The sequence below is a fragment of the Zingiber officinale genome, chromosome 11A (assembly GCF_018446385.1).
Source record: "Zingiber officinale cultivar Zhangliang chromosome 11A, Zo_v1.1, whole genome shotgun sequence".
Classification (NCBI taxonomy): domain Eukaryota; kingdom Viridiplantae; phylum Streptophyta; class Magnoliopsida; order Zingiberales; family Zingiberaceae; genus Zingiber; species Zingiber officinale.
This window is the reverse complement of record NC_056006.1, coordinates 40,321,558-40,335,000: the sequence shown is the minus strand read 5'-3', so window position 1 is coordinate 40,335,000 and position 13,443 is coordinate 40,321,558. Positions and strand designations below refer to the sequence as shown.

Below are 13,443 nucleotides of genomic sequence, written 5' to 3'. Positions count from 1 at the left end.
CAGGCTCTTTGAGATGAATTCTGGAATTGAAGGGGCTGAAGTTGCTGATTTCTAGGAGCTGCTAGATTGTTGAATGAATCTTAGTATCTTCCATTCTTGTGCAAGAGTAAGCTTCCAACCTGCAACAAGTTGCAAGTGAGACCCTGCCAATGAATTCAGAAAACTAAATCAGTAGGAAACAGAACCTAAATTCTAAAATCAGATTGTTGAAAGTGATTTCTGGGCTAAGAGATTCAGACAGTCCTTATCTGGAATGATGTGGCAGACTCAAGGAGTTTCAGCTAGAGAATTAAACTGCCAGTTGCCGAGTTGCTACAAGATCTCTTTCCCTATGTAGACAAATTCTCCACATTGCTATGGAAATGAAATAATCCCCTTCAAGCAATTGAGTTGGAAAAAGTGCAACTCTGACTTTTCTAATTCAAGCTATTATCGAAAGATGAATTATGTGCACAGGAATTCTGTAGGCTGAAGCAATTGAGAATCCATCTTACAAAGTTGAGTTGCATTATGCAAGAGAAAACTAGATAATGATGAGTTCAGGGAAAGGAGTTGTGAATGTTTACAAATTGTTGAATACCTGGAATTTTGCATAATTTGCAGAAATGAAATCTATGTATTAACTTGGACTGTGATGTGCCAGGGAATGTTACAGTTTCCTGAGATCTTTGGATTCTCTTTGTTTTCCCTATTATGTAGCCTTATTAGACACATGTACTACATAACCATCTCCTTTATGCTGCCCAATGACTCGTGAGAAATTTGTAGAGAAAGAAAAAAGACTAAATTTGATTAATCAATTGCATGCCAAGTCTTATTCATAAATCTCTAGAATCTCTTGAAAACAGATTCATGATTCTGCTAGACATATTGTTGATCTGTGGGAATCAAGAGTTTTTGCATTTTGGATTCATAGATTGCAAGGATTGATTTCATCTCAAGAATAGTTACACAGGGAGTATCAAGTGAGGAGATAGTGTATCAAGATTGATTCGGTGGTAAGGGGGGACCCACTTGGCAGGAGGTCAAAATGGTCAACACCCGACAGCCGTTCGACCGGGCGGATTACCTTCCTGATCAGCAAGAGGAATGGCCGACCCGACATTTCGACAGCTCGGCCTAACGCCGAGTTTTCGACGCTCACAAGGTAAAGCGGGAAGAAACGAAAGCCGAGCGGCCATCCCGCTCGGCTAACAGTAGACATGGCTTTCGGCCGAGTGGGCATCCGCCTGGAGGCCGTCAGCTGACGTGCCTCCGCTTGGCCCGGAAAAGGTACTAGCTGAGTGGTTCCTCCGCTCGACCCGGGAAAGGTGCTAGTTGAGCGGCTCCTTCGTTCGGCCCGGGAAAGGTGCTAGCCGAGGGCTTCCTACGCTCGGCCCGGTAAAGGACAAAAGGAGCAGTTGGCGATATCTTTCTAGGAACTAGTGTCGTCGATAAGAGGCATGGTCGGCGTCATGGTCAGACAAAGAATCGTACGAGGGAAATTTCCACTGTCGCGTCAGAGATATGCTCGTGCTATTAAAGTATGGCGTCCTGCACGCTTTTCTGACACATCCATTCCAGATATGCTTTGAGGAGCGTGCACGTCTCGGGGAGCGTGCACGCACCTCTAGGGAGCCCTATATAAGGGCCCCCAGACGTCGATGGAGGTATGCGTTATTATTCACTATAGCTATAGTTCTCATTTCTTCTTTGCTCTACTTCTTTCTGTCGGAGATCTGACTTGAACGTCGGAGGGCCATCGCCGGGGAACCCTTCCCCGACTCGGCACTGTGTCTGTAGGTTCACGGCGGCAAAGGATCTATGTCTTTGGAGTCTTCGACCAGTCAACAGCAGCGCCACGCCCCCAGCGTCCACCGACTCAGCACTCGGACATGATCAAATTGTCGCCGTCTGTGGGAACGCACCTGAATCTGAGTTAAGGAGATGGAAGAAGCTGGATGCCAACACACCGTGACGCTCTCTCAAGAGGAACTTGATGCGCTCATACAGGCACAAGCAGCCAAGATAATAGAGTAGCAACAGAAGGCGCTAGCCGAGCAGCTGGCGCAGTAAGCAACTTCAGTATCTGGAGACCGAGCAACGCACGAGGACCGGCCGGAACAACTCTCCATATGGGGTCAAAATAAAGGCTCGACCGGTACATAAGCGGAGGCGCCGCCCGCCCCGATCCCATTTCATCGGGCCTTGTTTCAGATGCCCTCTGAGATCGCGCAAACGAATCGAGACTGGTCTTCCTCAGACGAAGCTCCCGCTCGGGATTCAAGAAAGGGCAAAGCGCCCCAAGCTGACGCATCACCCGAGCGGATCAATCGCCAATTTTCCGAAGCAATTCTGCAGGATCCTCTGCCAAGGCACTACACACCCTTGGCGATCGGCGAGTACAACGGGTCAACTGACCCAGACGACCACCTCGGCAAGTTCGACAACGCGACAACCCTTCATCAGTACACGGATGGAGTTAAGTGATGAGTCTTCCTCACTACTTTGTCCGGGTCAACACAACGTTGGTTTCAAAGATTGCCAGACGGATTGATTCAGAGCTTCAAAGATTTCCGAATGGATTTCCTCCACCACTTTGTGAGCAGCAGGTGCTATTAGAAGACCAGCGTCAGTCTGTTCTCTATGAAGCAAGGGCCTAGAGAGACTCTACGGGCCTACATTCAGCGCTACAACCAGGTGGCCATGGACATCCCCACGGTCTCATCCGAAACTATGATGCATGCCTTCACCCAAGGGCTCAACGACGGGGACTTCTTCCGATCGCTCATCTGGAAGCCGTCCCGCGATTACGACCATATGCTAAAGAAGGCCAGCGAGTATATCAACGTAGAGGAAGCTCAGGCGGCCCGAAGGAAAGAAGCGCCATCAGAGCCTGCTGTGCACGCCGAACGAAGGTCGCCGACCAGCCATCAGCCTCCAAGAGGGCCCCAAGCCGATATGGCACGACCACATCCGGAAGCAAGGGCACACGCCATCCAGCACGTGTCGGCCGAACGGCCAAAGCCCAAGGGAAAGGTATGGACTCCTATGTTCTGTGCCTTCCATCAATCCGCCACCCACAACACCCGAGACTGCCGTGGAGTCCCTACAGTCGCCCAACCGACTCCTAGGAGTTATCGTCGTCGATCGCCTTCCCCCGAACTGCGATATTGGCGGAAGAGTGCCGAACGACGAGATGAGATCAGGCGGTCACCCGAGCGGTGACATCATCATCAAGCAAGGAGTGACGACTGCACTCCAGCCTCACGCAGGCAAGTCAGGCACTCCACTCGGGAGGAAGAAAACTGGAGCAACGTCGCTCGGGGTAAAATCAACATAATAGCTGGTGGACCGATCAGGGTAGACTCCAGCCGAGCCCGGAAGTCGTATGCTAGACGACTGGAGATCCATGCTATAGGATGCAGCCAAGAGAGGGCGAACGGGCCCGAGATCAGCTTTGGTCCCAAGGATCTTGACGGGATCGAAGTGCCGCACGACGACGCTCTCATCATCCGTGCGATAATCTCCAACTACACTATTCATCACATATTTATTGATACAGGGAGCTCGGTCAACATCATCTTCAAAAAGGCCTTTAATCATCTCCAGATAGACTGGGCCGAGCTGCTACCAATGACAACCCCTTTGTACGGGTTCACCGGCAATGAAGTCCAGCCGATCGGTCAGACAAGGTTGGCTATATCACTTGGAGAGGAACCGCTCCGAAGGACCAGGACCACCACCTTCATCGTCGTGGACGCCCCATCAGCCTATAACATCATCCTGGGCAAGCTGACCCTCAATGAATTCTGGGCGGTAGTCTCGACCTATTGCCAGAAGATCAAGTTTCCCATGGAAGACCAGGTCGGGGAAGTCAAAGGAGACCAACTGGCTGCTCGGCGCTGCTACGTCGAGATGGTGAAAGCGGAGGTTAAGTCCGCTGGGAAAGCTCCTCGGCACGAGGTAAACGCCATAACCGGAAAACCTCCTACTCTAGTTTATGAAGAGAAAGAAGAGGTGAGGATACACCCTAGCCGGGCGGAGGGAACGACTTTCATAGCAGTCGACCTGCAAGCTGAGCAGAAGGCCAAGTTGATCGAATGTCTTCAGCAAAATCATGATGTCTTCGCCTGGTCCATGCATGAACTACCCGGTATTTCCCCGAGCATAGCACAGCATGAGCTTCATGCTCGACCGGATGCAAGGCCGGTGAAGTAAAGGAAAAGGGATTTCAGCGCCGGGCAGAATTAGATCATCCGAGCTGAGGTAGAGAAGCTTTTGGAGGACGACCATATTAGAGAGGTCCAATTCCCGAGCTAGCTTGCGAATGTGGTGCTAGTCTCAAAGCCTGGAAACAAGTGGAGGGTCTGCATTGACTTTCGAGACCTCAACAAGGTCTGCCCAAAGGATTTCTACCCACTTCCCCGGATCGACCAGGTAGTAGACTCCACAGCTGGGTGCGAGCTGATATGCATGCTGGACGCGTATCAGGGGTACCACCAAGTGCCGCTCGCCCGGGAGGACCAAGAAAAGGTGAGCTTCATCATAGCGGACGACACCTATTGCTACAACGTAATGCTGTTTGGACTAAAGAATGCTGGAGCTACTTACCAAAGGCTCATGAATAAGGTGTTCCAACAACAGATCGGATCAAACATGGAAGTATATGTCGATGACTCATTAAGTCTCTCTGAGCTGCCGACCTCTTCGCAGATATAGAAGAAACCTACTAGACGCTCCGCGCATATGGAATCAAGCTGAACCCGAGCAAATGTCTGTTCAGCGCAAAAGGTGGGAAATTCCTCAGCTACATCGTCATCGAGCGGGGCATCGAGGCGAACCCTAGTAAGGTAAAGGCGTTACAAGACATGTCGCCGCCAAGGAATTTGAAGGAAACTCAGCGCATCACCGGTCAGATAACTGCCTTATCTTGATTCATCTCCAAGTCTGCTGACCGGAGCCTCCCTTTTTTCAAGATACTGCGCCGAGCTACCAAATTCCAATGGGACAAGGAGTGCAACAAGGTGTTTGAAGAACTAAAAGCATATCTGAGTTATCTGCCTGTATTGGCTAAGCCAGCTGCCAACGAGCCACTTCACATTTATTTATCCTCGACCGAGCACGCTGTCGGCTCGGCGTTGGTATGGTCGAACGGCGAGGAACAACCAGTGTACTTCCTGAGCCATATCTTAAAAGATGCTGAATCCCGCTACACTGGTCTCGAGAAACTTGCCTTTGGGCTAGTGCTCGCCGCTCGGAGGCTTCGACCATACTTCCTCGTGCATACAATCATAGTAATGACAAACAGCCATCTGGGCTGAGTCCTCCTCAATCCAGAAGCATCCGGACAGCTGATCAAATGGACAACGGAGCTTAGTGAGTTTGATATATAGTATCAGCCCCGAATGGCTATCAAGGCACAATCCTTGGCAGACTTTGTCACCGAAGTACAGAATCTCGAGCCAGAAGCCACTTGGAGGATATATGTGGATGGATCGTCCACTCGGCAAGGGAGTGGAGTCGGTGTACTACTGATCTCCCCTCAGGAAGAATGGATGCATACGCCCGTTCAGCTAGAATATCGGGCAACTAATAATGAGGCTGAATACGAGGCACTCATAGCAGGCCTGCAAGCCGCTCGGCATGTCGGAGCAATCAGGGTCTTGATTCACTCGCACTCCCAGTTAGCCGCTCAGCAACTCGCTGAGACATTTGAGATAAGCAACACCCGACTCAAGCTCCACGCCGAAGCCTTTGAAAGGTTAAAAGACCACTTTCGGAAGGTGATTTTTCAGAAGATACCCCGAGCGGAAAATCAAGTGGTAGCTAGCGCTATATCGCCTGTTGTCATATCGCAGCCGATCAAGCATGTATCTCTGGTGGCACACGTTGATCGGATGGAGGGACTCACCTTCCCAAATGATTGGAGGACAGCGTTGATAGAGTTCTTGCGATCGGGAATTACACCGTCCGATCGAGAGGAAACCCACCTGTTGAGAAGGAGAGCAGGAAGATTCACGCTGATTGGGGATCAACTGTACAAGAAAGTCTTCTCTCGACCCCAACTCAAGTGCGTTGGGCCAGAAGACATCGAGTACATTCTACAGGAGGTGCATCAAGGAACTTGCGAAGGGCACCCGGGCGGCCGGTCGTTGGCCAGGAAGATACTGCTGGCCGAGTATTTTTGGCCAACCCTCAAGGTGGATGCCGCTCGGACAGTGTCCACATGCGTGTCCTGCAAGAGGTATCACAACCTCTCACACCAACCCATAGAAGAGATGACGACGTCCACAGTATCCTACCTGTTCGACCAGTGGGGCATGGATATAGTGGGGCCCTTCCCCATGACGACCGACCAACGAAAGTTCGTCGCGGTAGACTACTTCTCCAAATGGATCGAGGCCGAGCCGATCGCAAGAATAACTGAGCAGATGGTTTAGAAATTCATTTGGCAGCACATCATATGCCGGTTCGGAATTCCACGCTGGCTTGTCTCCGATAATGGGAGACAGTTCATCGGGCAACGTATCAGAGAATGGTGCAAAAGCTATGAGATTCAGTAGGCCTTCACTTCCATTGCGTATACCAGAGCAACGGGCAAGCTGAGGTCGACAATCAGAAAATTCTATGAATTCTTTGAGTTCGGCTCGACCACGTTGGAGACAGCTGGGCAGACGAGCTTCCGGGCGTGCTATGGGCAATCTGAATGACCCCAAAAGAGGGGATGAGAGTGACACCGTTTCACTTGGTCTATGGAGGTGAAGCGGTCATCTCTGTTGAAGTTGGAATCAAATCCGATCGTCTACAGCAATACAACGAAGAGAATGTCGGGCGGAGACTCCTGGAGCTGGACTTAGTGGACGAAGCACGCGCCAAAGTAGTAGTCCGGCTGACGGCTTACCTACAAAGGATGCGCCAGAACTACAACAGGCGGGTAATACCTAGATCTTTTCAGGTCAGCAACTTCGTATAGAAAAAGGTGAAACCGGTCGAGGATGCCACCAAGCTGGAGGCTCCTTGGGCTGGACCCTTCAAGGTCATTGGAAAGCTCGGTCGGGTGCTTATTACCTAGAAGACGAGTATGGGTGGAGGCTCGAGCGTCCATGGAGTGCAAACCACCTCCAATCCTACCAAGCTGGGTGAAAGGTGCGCTGATGTAACTAATACCATGTAATCTTTGTTTTCTGTGTCCTTCGGCTGTAGGATTAAAAGCTAAAGCAAAGGTTTACAAAGTTATTGCCGAGCGGCCAACCCGCTTGGAAGATCGTCGAGCGGCGACGTTAAACCCTAGAGTCGAAGCGGTGACTATAAAAACCTTGTCTTGAAGACCATCGAGCGGCGACGTTAAACACTAGAATCAGAGCAGCGACTAAAAAAACCCCGTCTTGAAGACCGTCGAGCGGCAACGTTAAACCATAGAGTTAGAGCTGCGACTATAAAAACCCCGCCTTGAAGACCGTCGAGCGACGACGTTAAACCTTAGAGTTGGAGTGGCGACTATAAAAACCCTGCCTTGAAGACCGTCGAGCGGCGATGTTAAACCCTAGAGTCGGAGCGACGACTATAAAAACCCCGCCTTGAAGACCGTCGAGCGACGACGTTAAACCCTAGAGTCCGAGCGACGACTATAAAAACCCCATCTTGAAGATCGTCGAGCGGCGACGTTAAACCCTAGAGTCGGAGCGACGACTATAAAAACCATGTCTTGAAGGTTGTCAAGCGGCGACGTTAAACCCTAGAGTCAGAGTGGCGACTATAAAAACCTCGCCTTAAAGACCGTCGAGCGGCGACGTTAAACCCTGACCTTCGAAAATCATTTAACGTATACGCTAAAATTGAAGTTGGGCGGTGACTCTAAACCCCGGAGGTATGATCCTAAGTGAATACTTCAATAATGGCATGGGCGCCACAGCCGAGCGGGACTACGCATCCAAATACTTGGCAAGCAAACAACATATGAAGAGGGCGAAAAATGAATTCATGAATAAGCGCTGTCGAGCTGCAGGATTACAGGTAAGACTTGCAAAAAAAACTCTACTGACCCCTTGCTCAATAGATGTATTCAAAGACCTTATCGGGGATGGATTCGAGAAGTTTGACATGATTCACGTCTTTATTAGATAGGGCCTCGGAGACATGCCCATTCATCTTCAGTTGGCTGAGCGTCACCTCGATCGCAAGCTCAAACGATCGGACAATCCGATCGGCCACCTTCCCCATGAACTGGTCCGAGCAGAGGTACTGTTGCTTCAGGACTGCGAAGCGACTTAGCTCGGCCTCCTGATAGGTCTTCAAAGCGGTGCGCGAAGCCTCTAATTCCTCCTCGAGGCGCTTCATTTGGCCTTGAAGTTCAGCCTCCTTGGTCGACCGACCCTCCCGCTCGGCAGACATAGAGTCCTTGGCTTCTTCAGATCTTCGGCCAACTGTCAGGTTGCTTTATTCTTTTCTTCCAGATCGACGACGGTGCGCTGTTTCCTTGTAGTGCCCAGATCGAGTTTTCAGTCGTAAGTCTTCAGTTGAGCCTCAATCTGACTCAGCCTACTGGCTTGTTCGGCCGATTTTTGCTGCTCCTCCATCAAAAGTTGTTGGGCCCTCTCTAGCTCGGCCTTTAGTTGAGTGGACGGCGGTCCCCGGGAGGAAGAGCCTTCTCTAGAAATTTTGAGCTTCTTCAGCTCATCTTCCACCTGTGCCAACTGCTGGCACATGGCAATGGTCTCCACCCAGTGTTGCAAACAAATATTAGTGCCTATCAGAGACAATTTATGAAGTGATAGCTGAGAGAACTAACCCCGGTGGACATCTCCAGATGACTGTCGGCCAGCGTGCTCGGGGACTTCATGGCCGCTCGCTCCCTCGCCTCCTCCCAGACGCGCCCGAGCTGACCCTGGATGTAGACTTGGTGTTGGGAAGATTCGGGCTGGTCGCTCGGCGTGCGAAGATCCTCGGTCGGTAGACGAAGGGCAGCGGTGACGAATCATCTCCCGCCCGACACCGATTGGGCAGAGGCAGACGGACCGGAAGATTGGGCAGCAGGATGAATGGCTGAGCGGGTTATCTTCCACTCAGCTGGCGGAAGGGAGGTGAGTGGTTGAACGACGAGCGGCTCTTGTAGCTCAACCACAGATGGAGTCCGATCAGAGGAAGTAGCCTCCACTGTTACAGGGGCTTGGGACGGGATGCCTCCCTCCTCAGAGGCTTGAATGGCTGAAGTAGCGAATCGGGATGGCGCCTCCGTTCGGCGCCTCTTGCGGGAGAGTGGAACTTCGTTGCCTGAGGACTCCGATCCCTCAGCAGGAATGACGGGTGGCACACTGTAAATTGAGCCTGGTTCGGTTGCCGCTCCCACGCTGGGAGTCCGTTCGGCGGTCCCATCGCTCGCAGTTGTATTTTCTCCAACAGTTGCAGTTTCCCTAGTTGTGCCCTCTTGCGAGCTGACCGGGGTCAAGTCGAGCCGCTCCATCTCCTTGGAAGCAGCCACCTCGATCTCAGCCTGCTTGGCCTTCATTATCCCGACAACTTGGGTGCGCATCATAATGTCAGCTGTAAAAGAAAAACAGAATCAGTTAAACTCAAAGGAAGAAGGTTTAAGAAATTTTATACCTAGGCTGCTCGTGAGCTACACTCGGCTCGGACTCAGCCCGAAGATGTACATTATGCCCTCTGGAAGCAATTTGTGAATATCGAACTTCAGCGCAGAGGCTTGAATGGCTGAAGTAGCGGATTAGAACGGGACGCCTCCCTCCGTAGAGGCTCTTGCAGGAGGAGAACGGAACTTCGTCGGCCGAGGACCCTGATCCCTCAGCTGGAATGACGGGTGGCACAACGCGAACCGAACCTGGTTCGGTTGTCGCTCCCACGCTGGGAGTCCGTTCGGTGGTCCCATCTCCCGTAGTTGTATTTTCTCCAGCAGTTGCAGTTTCCCTAATCGTGCCCTCTTGCGAGCCAACTGGGGTCAAGCCGAGCCGCTCTATCTCTTTGGCAACAGCCGCCTCGATCTCGGCCTGCTTGGCCTTCATTATCCTGGCAACTTGGGTGCGCATCATAATGTCAGCTGTAAAAGAAAAACAGAATCAGTTAGACTCAAAGGAAGAAGGTTTAAGAAATTTTATACTTAGGCTGCTCAGGAGCTACACTCGGCTCGGACTCAGCCCGAAGATGTACATTACGCCCTCTGGAAGTAATTTGTGAATATCGAACTTCAGCCCGGCCTATATGTTGGCAGCGTGGAGGTAATCTGGCTGAGTCTTGTATCTCTTCAGCTCGGGCGGAGGTGGCAGAGCGGTCTGCCATTGAGTACGGAAGCTTGGCCGCTCGGGGAGTCTGATGTAGAAGAAGTACTCCTTCCAGTGCTTGTTGGAGGAGGACATTCTATCGAAGAAAACTAAGCCGATGCAGGATTGGAATAGGTAGGTGCCCAGCTCGGACTGTTTGGTGGTAGTAGAAGTAATGGAAGACCCGAGGGGTCAGCGGGATGTTGTGCACTTTGAATAGCACGACTACCCCACATAACAAACGGAAGGAATTGGGGATGAGCTGGGTGAGCGGGATTTGAAAAAAATTACAAACTTTGGTTATGAACGGATGGAGGGAAAACTGGAGATCGACCACGAACTGGTCTCGAAAGAAACAAATAGTGTCGATCGGCGGGATATGTGGTCGATCGGACGGGCCGGCCAGGACAACCTCATGGTCGGATGGGAGGTCAAAGGCATTTATAAGATGTGCTGCGTTGCCCGCATCAAACCTGGTCTCCATGGTGGTATACCAAGGACTAGGGGCAAGGCCGACTGGCTGGGAAGAGCTGGCCTAAGTAAAAGATGAAGAAACAGAGGAGTTCGTTAAGAAGATCATCGGAAAAATGGCGGAGGTTCATCGGGTAAGACAGTGGGACACCGGAAAACGCTAATAGGGGAGAAAAGAAAATGAATGAATAGGAGCCAGAGCTTATAGGAAAGGGAAAGGCTGCTGGAGGAAGCTGGAAGGCACCGAAACATTGGAGGCAAGCAACGTAGCCGGAGCGAACAGTCGGAGGGCAGAATGAGAACGCAGAGGAAGACACGGCGACGTTGAGGCTTTATAAATATAGTTGCAGTCGATCGGGGCCATCCGATCTAGGGCGCAGGAATCGGAATGCACATCAGACCGTTGAATTTGAATCGCCAAACGTCACATCAACAGTTGTCACCTCAGACGTGCGGCGACTACGCCAATGACACGTGGCGCCGTCCCACAGGATAGCATTTAATGGGTGCGTGCTCGACCTTAATGGAAAGGATTTTCGCGCATCACGAGGCGATGCGGGCGACATCAGCATTAGCTGACCGGCCCACACCCCTTCGACAGCGGTGAGGAAAAGTATCCAAAAAACTAAGTATAAAGACACGAAGCACCGACCGGGGAAGAAAGATCAGTCCTACGGAGACCGAGTGGGATCCAACCCATCTATCAGTCAACCAGCCAACTACTCGCCAGGCTATTCGTCCATTCAGTTAGACTTTCAGCCTCCTTCGACTAGACTTGAAGGGAGGGCATGTGATCCAGTGGTAAGGGGGGTCCACCCGACAAGAGGTTAATGTGGTCAACACCCGGTAGTCGTTCGACCAGGCGGATTACCTTCTTGATCAGCAAGAGGAATGGCCGACCCGACATTTCGACAGCTCGGCTTGATGCCAAGTTTCCAATGCTCGCAAGGTAAAGCGGGAAGAAACGGAAGCTCAGCGGCCATCCCGCTCGGCTAACAGTAGACACGGCTTTCGGTCGAGTGGGCATCCGCCTGGAGGCCGTCAGTCGACGTGCCTCCACTCAGCCCGCGATAGGTACTAGCTGAGCGGTTCCTCCGCTAGGCCTGGGAAACGTGCTAGCTGAGTGGTTCCTACGCTCGGCTCGGTAAAGGACAAAGGGAGCAGTTGGCGATATCTTCCTAGGAACTAGTGCTGCCGACAAGAGGCATGGTCGACGACATGGTCAGACAGAGAATCATACGGGGGAAACTTCCACTGTCATGTTAGAGTTATACTCGTGCTATTAAAGTATGATGTCCTGCACACTTTTCTGACACATCCATTCCAGGTATGCTTTAAGGAGCATGCACACCTCGGGGAGTGTGCACGTGCCTCTAGGGAGCCCTATATAAGGGCCCCCAGACGTCGATGGAGGTATGCGTTATTATTCACTATAGCTACAGTTCTCATTTCTTCTTCGCTCTACTTCTTTCTGTCGGAGATCTGACTTGAGCATTGGAGGGCCATCGCCGGAGAACCCTTCCCCGGCTCGACACTGTGTCTGCAGGTGCACGGCGACAAAGAATCTACATCTTTGGAGTCTTCGACCAGTCAATAGGAGCGCCACGTCCCCAGCGCCCATCGACTCAGCCCTCGGACAGGACCAAAATTTTTTTGGTAACTATCCAATTGAAGGAGATATTGTCTTAATCTCTTGTTTAATCTTTGACAAATGATATTCATCTCTTTTTCACATCAAATTGAGCAACTTATCAAGTGTATTCCTTCAATACTCTCATTTCTTCATTGATTCCTTTCTTAAGCAGTCCACTTATCAAGCCTATTACATTTCACTTCACTTAATTCCTTTTGATTCCATTGCAATCCACAATAAACCCTTTTGATTCATGCATGATATGTTTTTATAGTGATGGAGAAATAGAAAATAAGCAAATTTATGGTAGTGAAGTGTTGTGAGTTGCATTGAGTGAGCTGCACTTATACATGTTTGAATGTGAGAGTTGAATAGGTGAATACCTTGTGAGATTGTATCTTGCTTAATTCTTTAATTAGATTAAATCACCATACTTATTGATTATTGTAGGAATTGTATTCATGATTATTTTAATCTTTAGATGGTCTTAGTTAAATTTCTTTTACTATTTTCTAAATATTGCTAGGGAATTATTGTGGAGATGAATTTTAGTTGTTTCTTCTATTTTGTTTGCTTGCCCGGGATGTGTAAGAATAAGTGTGGGGGAATTTGATAACCATCATTTTGTCATGATATTTTGATTTATATAAGCATATCATTTGATCTTCTCATGTGTTAATTCCATGTTTATATCACATTTCATGAGTTGTATTCATTTGTGGACTTAATTACAAATTATCTTATATTCATGGTATTTAATGCTAATATTTGGATATATTCTTTGTAGACATCAAAGGGCAAGGACTCGATCGAATCATACCAGATTTGGATTCAAATCTAGGGCTAATTGAATAGATCAAGCTCTAAAGTAATATAGACCATTCATTCAAGATTAAGAGAGATCTGAGCCATCCATCATGGATCTGGTCCATCCAAGCTAAGGGAAAGTAGATCACAGCCATCGATCAAGATCTGGAGCTTCTGATCTAGACCTGAATTGATCCGATCGCTGATCAAGATCCGAAGTATTCTAGACTATCCATTCAGATCTGAGATGAGTTCAAATGAGAAGCTACAGTGGGGTTC

The 13,443-nt window shown here is 50.0% G+C and overlaps 1 protein-coding gene across 1 annotated transcript; it reads left to right on the top strand.

Moving 5' to 3' along the window:
* The first annotated feature begins 5,387 nt into the window (after positions 1-5,387).
* Positions 5,388-6,422, top strand: LOC122031358. Its single transcript, XM_042590477.1, has one exon. The coding sequence runs from the start codon at positions 5,388-5,390 to the stop codon at positions 6,420-6,422; it is 1,035 nt and encodes a 344-aa protein (XP_042446411.1).
* Positions 6,423-13,443: the final 7,021 nt, after the last annotated feature.